This window comes from Mytilus californianus, unplaced genomic scaffold (assembly GCF_021869535.1).
Source record: "Mytilus californianus isolate M0D057914Y unplaced genomic scaffold, xbMytCali1.0.p SCAF_14, whole genome shotgun sequence".
Lineage (NCBI taxonomy): Eukaryota > Metazoa > Mollusca > Bivalvia > Mytilida > Mytilidae > Mytilus > Mytilus californianus.
In genome coordinates, this window is record NW_026262626.1 from 37,486,567 (window position 1) to 37,496,998 (window position 10,432).

At 31.2% G+C, this 10,432-nt stretch overlaps 1 protein-coding gene across 1 annotated transcript; it reads right to left on the reverse strand.

Moving 5' to 3' along the window:
• Positions 1 to 832: 832 nt before the first annotated feature.
• Positions 833 to 9,915, reverse strand: LOC127724959 (protein arginine N-methyltransferase 3-like). Its single transcript, XM_052231960.1, is given in 7 exon segments — positions 833 to 946; positions 1,379 to 1,480; positions 3,391 to 3,531; positions 4,865 to 5,043; positions 5,831 to 6,009; positions 7,576 to 7,765; positions 9,798 to 9,915. Coding segments are annotated over 7 exon segments (1,023 nt in total).
• Between the last annotated feature and the right edge of the window lie 517 nt (positions 9,916 to 10,432).

Below are 10,432 nucleotides of genomic sequence, written 5' to 3' on the forward strand. Positions count from 1 at the left end.
AAAATGGGACAATTTAAATTTAGTCTTTTGTCTCAGAAAGTTCAATATGGGACAATTTAAATTTAGTCTTTTGTCTTAAAGTTATCTACTCAACCATATCAAAGAGAATCCAATGGATGAAGTTGGCCTATAACAATTAAGAATATTCTCTCACTCCTTTAATTTAGTTCAAAGCAATATGAAATGAAAATTTTGGTTTCAGAGGACCTTCAATATTTTTTTTTCAGACATGGATGAAAGTTATCTTCCATATGGTTCAATGTGATGTTAAATTGCTTGACATTTTTATTATATCCATGTTGGCACCCAAACAGCACAGAATGACAAAAGTCTGTAGTGGATCTCCAAATTACTAGTATCATTTGTTTGAAGTTAAATATGGCCTTGTAATTTCATAGAACTAAATTTGGGAATCAAATAATTAGAATAGCACTGCTTCTTGTAAATCAAAACAAATGAAACATATTAAACCTTTATCACATTGTATATTGTGGGTTCTAAGGAGATAGAAATAGTTTACAAAAACTGAGCCTCATGTTGCAAAGTCCCAGATGAGCCAACTTTTAATAAACATATGCTTCCAAAGTAATTGATAAGTGACCTAATGATTCAATTTGACAACATGTACAATTTTTTTTCAAATACTCTCAGATAAAACACAGCAGTTGTCAGACAAAGGGAGGTAGATACAATACTTAAATGGGACAGCACTTAAACAACACAAGAAAATAAATCAACTTACATTGGTACTCTGCATTCTCAAGACAACTGTTTCTCATTAATTGTAACATAAATGTATGAAATAGTATATTGCTAATGATAAAAAGGGTATTTAATCTATTTTCTTTTTATTGCATGAGATAAGTCTGTGTATACTGAGTGTTATCAGTAATGATCTTGGATCTTTCCTATTCTTCCTGCAGTACACTGCCGTTCACTATTTCACCTGAAAGTAATGTAAAATTTAACCATTACAATGAAGTAAGTAGCATTCAGAGGTGAGAAAAGAAAATGCAAATACACTACATTCAAATATTCGGCTAAATATTTGTATTATCTAATCTAAGATCATCGTTACTAGATTACAGTCTTAGCCACTAAAGTCCAATTGTAAGACTCAATAATTCCATTGTTGTATGTTCTGTTGTTTTTTTCCTTGGTTAGCGTCAGCAATCAATAGTTTATACATATATAAAGAAGTTTCAATGATATAAGGATTGTGGCATTTGGAAATTAACTAATTTGATAGTTATCTATTGGTAGAATGGAATTTTATCACAGATAAAACTTTTTATCCAATAAAGTGAACCATGTAGACACTGAAAGGTCACAATGTGCTGTCATCATTTGAACTAAAACGAATTCCTACCGCAAACACACTTATAAACTTACCTTTCTGTACAGGCATAAATTTTTCTAACAGGAATACAGTCTGTTTCCAACGGGTTGCTGTGTCTCTAGGTCCAATAGAAAACAACACCTGTATATGATAGAGATCCTGATATCATAATACTGTTTTAATGAACAAACAGTTGTCTCCTTTTCCATACTTTTCAAAAACATTTTACTCAGCATATTTTAAAAAACAAATTTACTCAACATAAACACGACATAACAAGTTTCAAAACTATACCAATCCATCTTTGAATAATACTAAAAGAGATGCAGTAGATACTAAAGGACTGTCAAACTCGTAAGTTGAAAACAAACTAACAATGCCATGGCAAAAAATGAATAAACAGCTGCGCCATGAGCATTTGATACGCCCGTCGCTTTTTAAAAGAATAAAGTTCAATAACTTCTCAATGTCATATCAGAAATTTATGAAAAACTAAAGGGGGGTTATCTTAATAGATATAAACCAGTCACCAAAGTTTCATGAAAACTCCCCAAAGCACTTTAAAGATATTGTCCGAAAATTGGAAAATCACTCGGAAACGTAAAATCTAAAATTTATATATATAAGGGAGCTTACGTCAATAGATATCCACAATTCATCAAAGTTTCATGAAAACTGCTGGAAGCATTTTTGAGTTATTGTCCGAAAACTGGAAAATCACCTTTTTTTTAATAAATAAAACCCCATAACTCCGAAAAGTAAAACCTAAAATTCATAAAAATCGAAAGGGAGCTCATGTCAATAGATATAAACAATTTACCAATGTTTCTTGCAAATTGGTGAGAGTGTTTTTGAGTTTTTGTCCGAAAAATAGAAAATCACCCTTTTTTTTAATAAATAAAACCACCTAACTGGGAAATTTAAAATCTAAAACTTATAAAAATTGAAAGGGAGCTCATGTCAATAGATATAAACAATTCATCAAAGTTTCATGCAAACTGGTTAAAGCGTTTTTGAGTTATTGTCCGACATGTTGACGACGGACGGACAGACCGGCGGTTGGACGGACGGACGGACGGACAACGGTATACCATAATACGTTCCGTAAACGGGCCTATAAAAACAACAAAAGACAAACAACAACATAGAAAACTAGAGACTGGGCAACATGAACCCCACCAACAACATGGGTGATCTCAGGTGCTACGGAATGGTAAGCAGATCCTGTTAATAAGAGATGGTTGAGGCCATATCACATCCCTGTAAGTCATATCTAATTTAACTCTGACGGCATTTAGTAAGTTAATGCTTATGTGAACTATTTCTTTTAAAGGGGTTGATTGATTGCTGCTGGTTTAATGACAAATGGCAAATAATATAATGCATATTTAGGAAAATAACAAATTAACATTATGTAGGTTCTGCAATGTATGTGGACAAGGCTGTAGAGAGGCAAATTAGGACTGCCCCCAGAAAAATAAAAGTGCATAAGACAGGGATAGAAATTTTGCCTTGCAACAGACCAAATACAGACCCTAAAGAGTTGTTTCAAGGGTTAAACATGCAAACAGCATTACATGCATCCAGCATGGGGCTTGGGTTTTAATGTTTCTATTTCAACCTTACTAAAATGGTTGAAATCTAAGTTTCCTTTCATTTGTGAAGATCATGAGTCATTGTTATTATAAGGTTAAAAAAGCAGAAATTTGTTCCTATTGTTTTATTTGAAAGAATTTGTCACTGTAACTTCAGACATAATGCCGAGGTTTTTATTCATGTGAATAATGCAACTGGGTGAGTAGCGCAAAAAATAAAAACTTGCATTCTGATATCTGTATGAAGCTTTTCCTGAAATCGCAAGAATTTATCTCAAATTTTGGTTCAATCTTTAAAAATTGCACTAAAGAATGCACACAATAATCTGTGAACCTTCAGTATATTGATAGAATTTGTTCTGAAAGTGCACACAATTTTCCAGTTCAATTATGGACAGTTTAAGCAGAGTTCATTGAACTATGAACTTATTAAGTATAAATTTACCATTTAATTACTTACGTTTTACCACAATTTTTATTAAAGTGAATATCGAAATAACCAATGACAGCAAATATTTCCTCTTTTATTGTCAATGACAACTGAAAGTCTTGTTTGAACTGTAAATCACAAATTCTACAAATGCAGCAGTCAAATTCCTGCAAAAAAAAATTCTTAAAATCCTTCTTTCTAATATTGAATATGTATAAGAATTTAAAGGAGATTTTGTGAAAAGAAAAAGAGACAACAACCCAACATTAAAGTCATATCAAATTGTTTTTTTAAAATTATAATGTTAAGGAAATTTTTGAACTAATGTATGTACCAGTATATATACTAAACTTAGTCCTCTATGCACAATTGTTTTATATTTATAAAAATCCAAAACATAAAATCGACAAAAAATATTTCATTCAGTGAAAACTTTCCCTGCTAAATAACTTTTATGTTTTATTGCCAAAGTTTTACAGAACATAACCATAATAAATAATCAACACAGAATCATGCGGGGAACGTGAAAAATTACGATAGACAGGCGATATTTACATTTTTTAGTATTTTCCACGCGTTTTTATTTGTTAATCATTTTTGTTCTTTCAGAATCAATTAACACTATCTGACTTATTCCACGTTTGATTACCTTTTCATTTACAGTTTTCCCTCGCACCTGTGCTGTGTTGATTTGAAGTATCATATGACTTTAAAACTAAGAGAAAATGTAGTAGTTGAAATGTATGTCATATCAATCCTAACCCTTTTGGTCTGGAGGGCATAATAAACAAGCACATAGCATAAAATTCCTATGTCAAATTGACAGAATTACTTCGCCATTGGCCTTTTAGATTAGGTCTTGTATGACAAATATGAAAGTTTTCTGACCCTTGTAACAGAACCTAAATCAACATTGTCAGTAACTTCTTGTGACATTTTATTTACCAAATATGATCAAAAAGACCATAGACAGCAGTGGAATAATTGTCATTTGGTCACGGTATTGTTTTTTTTTTCATTGTGGAAGGATGTACGGTTGCCTATAATTGCTTACATCCACTTTGGTGGATAGTTGTCTCATCAGCAATCATACCACATCTACTTATGTTTATATTTAAAGAAAGTTTTATATTTATAATCCACAGAAGCTCTAATGAGGTCTAAGTTCAGGTTAAGTATTAAGGAATATTGGGGTTGGCAGATGGAAAATGTCATACACTACACATGGAAAGGTCAACGGCAAAACAAAAGATAAAGAAAAAATTGAAAATATGAGCTACCAACATCCTTAAAATCAAATGAATCATTTTGATACAATTCTTCAACATATCTTTTGCTGTTTGAGCCCAGACAACACAGAAGCAAAATTATAACCATATAAGACAACATTAGAATGTCATCAATAAATCTTGATCACTGGAGGATGAAACAATTCACAATGAAAATAACCAAATTTTGTGTTTGAATAAACAATATGGACTGTTAAAGTTTCAAAATCACCTGAATAATAGCTGTTTTAAAAATAATTTTATCTGGTTTCACAATATTAACACTGGATTCTTTAACAACATCAGATTGCTTATAGCTCATTTTAAAACCATACACATCTTCCCAGAATGCCATGTATTTATAGTGGAGGTCTTTGTTGTCAATAGCTACCAACTGGATGTTACATTTATCTATGATAAACTGTTGTAAAACAAAAAATTTCACAGAATAAATATGAAATAATAAGTGACATTTGTCCAAGATTAGACCATTCAAAATGTATTGTTTGTTTTTAATGTCTATTCTTTTAGAAGGCCTAACAAATAACATGAATTTTTTTTGAAAATAAAATTATTTGCCCACCTAAAGCTATTTTTTCCATCTTGCAGAAACATGGGTATTATTTGTTTAGGCCTCAGGGAATATTATACTAAAACTGGTACAGACTAGCAATTATACAATTGATTCTAACTGTAATTTTTTTTAACAAGATAGATACATATAGAGAGTTGGCTAGATGGATTCTCTTAAGAGCTGTATTTTTCGTTCAGATTTAATAGATGTGTCTGACAGTTAATTTCTTGTTCCTAGCCTGTTTTGTCTTAAATTAAAGGCTGTAATCTACCATTCCAACTTTTGTAAGATAAAACTGTTGGTTGTGTTTTAATGCTTACAAGATTAAACAAAAGATGTATTTTGGGTTTTTGTGTTGTTTGGTTGCTGCCTTATTGACATTTACCCTACATCTACGTTTATTCATATCAGAGTTGAAGGATATTCAAAAGTAGTAAAGAATATAAATGTTGTCAAAAAGAAACCAAAACTCTAAAAATCAAAGGAATAAAGACCTCATGTAAAGAAACACTCCTACATTTTGGGACTGGTCTTAGTTTCAGCATTTTTATTCTTTTTCTTTTCATTTCATATTGAAAATTGTGTTTCAACATATTTTTGTATCTTCTTTAACAATATAATTACCTGATCCATCAGCTTTCAGATATTTGTCTCTGGCATACAGTGCATAATCTAACATGGATCCAAACAGTAAGAAATATCCCATCCATTCTGATATTATAATGTCTACTTCTTCTACAGGAAGTTTAACTTCCTCAATTCTGCCTTTTAATATGGTTATCTTGTCCTGAAGATTATTTTCCCTGAAAAAAGGGCAAAAATCTTCTAATTGATCGTGTTGCACAGATTTATTTTTGCTAATGAATTGTAGATAAGAATAAAATGAAAGATGTTGGGTTTACGTCAATGAGACAGCAACCCAATGACAAGAATAACCAAAATACAAACAAAATGACCTTGGTTATTTTATTATCATTTTTCAAAAATTTTGATTTATTAGGTATTTGAAGATAGATTTTAAAAGCTTTTATATGTATATTTGCCTTTTTTAATTTGTACAAGTTTGGTGATAAATTGATTTTTCCTTTCAATTGTCAATGTGTCTGTCTGAAGTCAGAAAGCTTGTCCTTATTTACATATTCATGTTTTTCTCCACTAATTAGGTGTTGATGTCAATCTTTGGTAGGTCGGGTAGGTCGTGTTAAAATTCTCTATAAAATGTCTTGACTCTTGAGTACGTAGAGCTTGGCCAATTGTGTAGACATTTGTTTTGCTGAGTATTGACCATTTGCTGCTCATAAAACTATTAAACAAAGAGCTAAATGTGGTGAAGATGAAATCATTCCTTTGAATATTTTACAGACACCATCATGAGTTGGTATGGAATATCTGTTTCACAGATGACGAGGGCTATGTTCTAATTGTCGTAACCACAATCCTGTCATCCATTTCCCAAAATGTGACCTACCAAATTAGACTTATCACCCAGTTTGTACTTACATGAGCAACACGACAGGTGCCACATGGGATCTGGTTACTATTGTGGAGCACTTGAGAATACCCTTGGCTTTTGGTGGGGTTTGTGTTGCTCAGTCCTTAGTTTTCTATGTTGTGTTTTGTATACTGTAGTTGTCTTTCAGTCTTTTTCCTTTTTTTGCCATGGCGTTGTCAATATAATAAAGAAGATGTGGTATGATTGTCAATGAGACAACTCTCCACAAAAGACCAAATGACCCAGAAATTAACAACTATAGGTCACAGTACGGCCTTCAACAATGAGCAAAGCCCGTACCGCACAGTCAGCTATAAAAGGCCCCGCAATGACAATGTAAAACAATTCAACGAGAAAACTCATCTCATTTTCATCTTATGAGTTTGAATGTCCCTTTGGTATCTTTCGCCTCTCTTTTAAATAGTTTTCTGGTATATTTTGATGTTGGGTTGCTGTCTCTTATTGATGAATACCCCACAGTCTCCTTTAATTCATATAACTATGCTTGAAAATTAAATTAATCTTTATAAAAAAATGAAATAACTGTGGGTTCATTAGTATTCTTGGAATAGTAATTTATGTGGATTTCAATGATAAAGGTTAACCACAAATTCAAGTGTTAAACAAAATACATGTATGCATAATATGCAAAAACCACCTAAAAATGAACTATTCAACAGTATTTGTTAAAGAAGATGTTATGGTTTAATCATGTTTATTTGCATTTGAGGAGTTTCTATGGTTATATGTTACTTTATTAAAAATTCTTGGCGATTTTGTATCTTAACAAAGAGCTAGAGCAGAAAAAGGCTAGAATTAATTTCATAAAGTCTAGTAAACACAGCAAATATTACACATTATCTGTTGGAAACCTTACCTGACAATATCCATGGCTTGGTAAACAATATCTGATTGGTCAACAGCTATCACAAATTTAGCTACAGCAGATACAGCAAACATTGACAGAATACCAGTTCCACAACCGACATCCTGGACAACCTTATCTTTGAACAGATATTTATTTTGGTACATAAAATTACGATAACTTTCTGTTCGGACTTTATCTTGCAATAAAAGTAAAATTCTCCGGTCGATTCATTATTGCTACATGTATGACAATTAATATGAAACATTTTTTAAAATCACTCTAACAATCTCCATTATTCATTAAATCAAGGATGTGATAGATTAATATTGATTTTTATCAAAGAATATGGTAACTATCAATATAGTATTCTCCTTGTTAGCTGTAAGAAGCTATTTTAAAACGCATGTTAAATTGTGAGAATTTATTTATTGGTGTTGTAGATATCAAAATTCTTCAATTGCTTTAAAAAAAAAAAGAAATGAATTAATGTAGTCCAACTTTGACACTTGTGAAAATAAAATAAGTCATTTACTTATCCTAATCAGTCCACTGTTCCAAAATCTTAAGGATTGTGGCCATGGATAATTTCATTCTTAGAACATAAAATTAAAACATTACATCTTTGTTTAAATATTCATTGTGTAGGACTTATTTACCAAGCTTAATTTTTTGATAAGATTTTTAAAGTATTACCCAGAATTCATTAATTCTAATTTATTCAAATGCATCTATGATAATAAGATTATATAAATCAACAGAAATCTAATTCATCAAAAGAAGATAGAGTTTCTTGCATAAAGAATGTGTAAAAGTTCTACTTTTCTTCTTCATTTACAGTAAAACTTGAGCTTTAGTGCTACACAATAAGGATTCCCTACAGTGGTATATACTATAAGATACTGTAGTTGTAGACACAAATTGACACTGCTTGTGAAATAGCTGATGAATTTTCAGAATACCTGAAACCATTGTTTTTGACTTTGAATGTAACACAATGAACATTGTTTGGTATCAAAGGAGTAAGTTCGGTATGGGCCATATTTTACCCCGATTATTAAGGTCAATGTTTCAAGATGAAAAATGTTTTGAGTTGACTTAAAGATATGTGAGAAAGTTAAATAGAACTGGTTTGTCCAAGTTTTAATAAAAGCATTGATTTTAACATCCCAAAAAGGCCAAAAATAGAGATTTATGCGAAATTAGACAAAATTGTTCGGTTTTCAACCAAATTAAAGCCTAGAAAACATAGAGCGCAGGCGTCAACAAAATAAATATTTTAGTCAGATATGTAGAATGTTATAACTAACATTATGTGATAAGATTTTTTTTTACTTCGCATGCGCTCTATGTTTTCTGCCCAAAAAAATGAATGGAAGGGACTAGTTTTGGCCTCAAATTCGAAGTACATCTGATGAAAGATTTTTGACGTTCTTTAAACACTTAAGTTTCTACTTTAGTCGATTCAATTAGTTTTTGTAAAAGATTTGAACTGATTGGGTCATTAAATACGTTCAAATTCAAGCTTAAATATGAAAAATCTATCAATATGCCATAAAATGTCACTTTTCAGATGGTTTTTGTCTAAAAAGTGACCGCATTCGTGTTCAGTCTCAACCTTTTTATATGTTATGTGTTATCATTGAATACAACATATATTTAAATATTAAGATTGAACACAAAAGCGGCCACTTCCATTTCAGACAAAAACCTTCTTAAAATTAGCACAAATGCTAAAATTGTGAAGATTTCAGTAATTTTGCATGAATGTATGATGCTAGTACCTGATGCATGTACATTGTATGGTCAAAAACAGCCCATATTTATGGAACTAAAGTATTCTACTTTCCAATTTAGTAGCTTAAAAATTACATTTCAACAAATTTGTATATTTTGGGGCCAAAAAGAGGTCTTACTGGGCTAACTCCTTTGATTGTTTGCATTGAATTTTCGTTGAAAATCAAAATGAGTGCTATTTGTGACCTCCTGAATAGAATACAAGTACGTAAATTTTCAACAAAAAGACATATTTCCTATATATTCATTGTATTGGCTATGCCTCATTGTTATATTGGTCAACAAATCTTAATTTGAAATTGGATCTAGAAATAGGGGCCATTTTATGCCCTGATCTAACTTACTCCTTTTGTTGCTGTGGTCAAAAAATTTTGCAGTGTTTAGATTTCCCCCTGATATATACATGATATACCGTCAGCATTTATAATTAGTTACCTTTAACATATCTTCATGAACACTGAAATGAGAATATGATCCAAATTACTCCTCATCTTCATCTTCTGTCAAAGTATGTACTGCACTCTCTGATTTGATTGGTTCATTTGGCTGAGACATTACTTAATTCTGAACTAAACTCTGAATTCAACTCTGAACCATAGTTCTGTTGATTTAAGTATGGTTTCAGTTAGCAGTAAGTTCACAATGAAGTTCAAAAATTTTGAAAATTTTGATTTCAGTAAAAAGTTTGTGAGTTGGTTATTGAGTGATTACACAACATCCTCATGTCAGTGATGATGCAATACATTGTAAAATTGTTATTAAAATAATCACTGAGGTCTAAATTCTGAATTCAATGTGGTACAGTGTCGCTGTTGTATTTTTTCATTCAATCATCAACAACATTTTTTTTTTGCTGCACACCATTTTGATTTACCCAACTTGAACCTGATAGAACAATTATTGCTCCATTTAGCTATTTTTATGACAATATCATGTATTTAGCTCAGAAGTCCATTGACAGACAAGTATTAGCTATTTTCGAAGTATTTCTGTTACAGTTACAAAGTAAATCAATGTTATCTTTCTGTAGACACTCAACATGACATAAATTTTGAATTGTTTTTATCAGTAC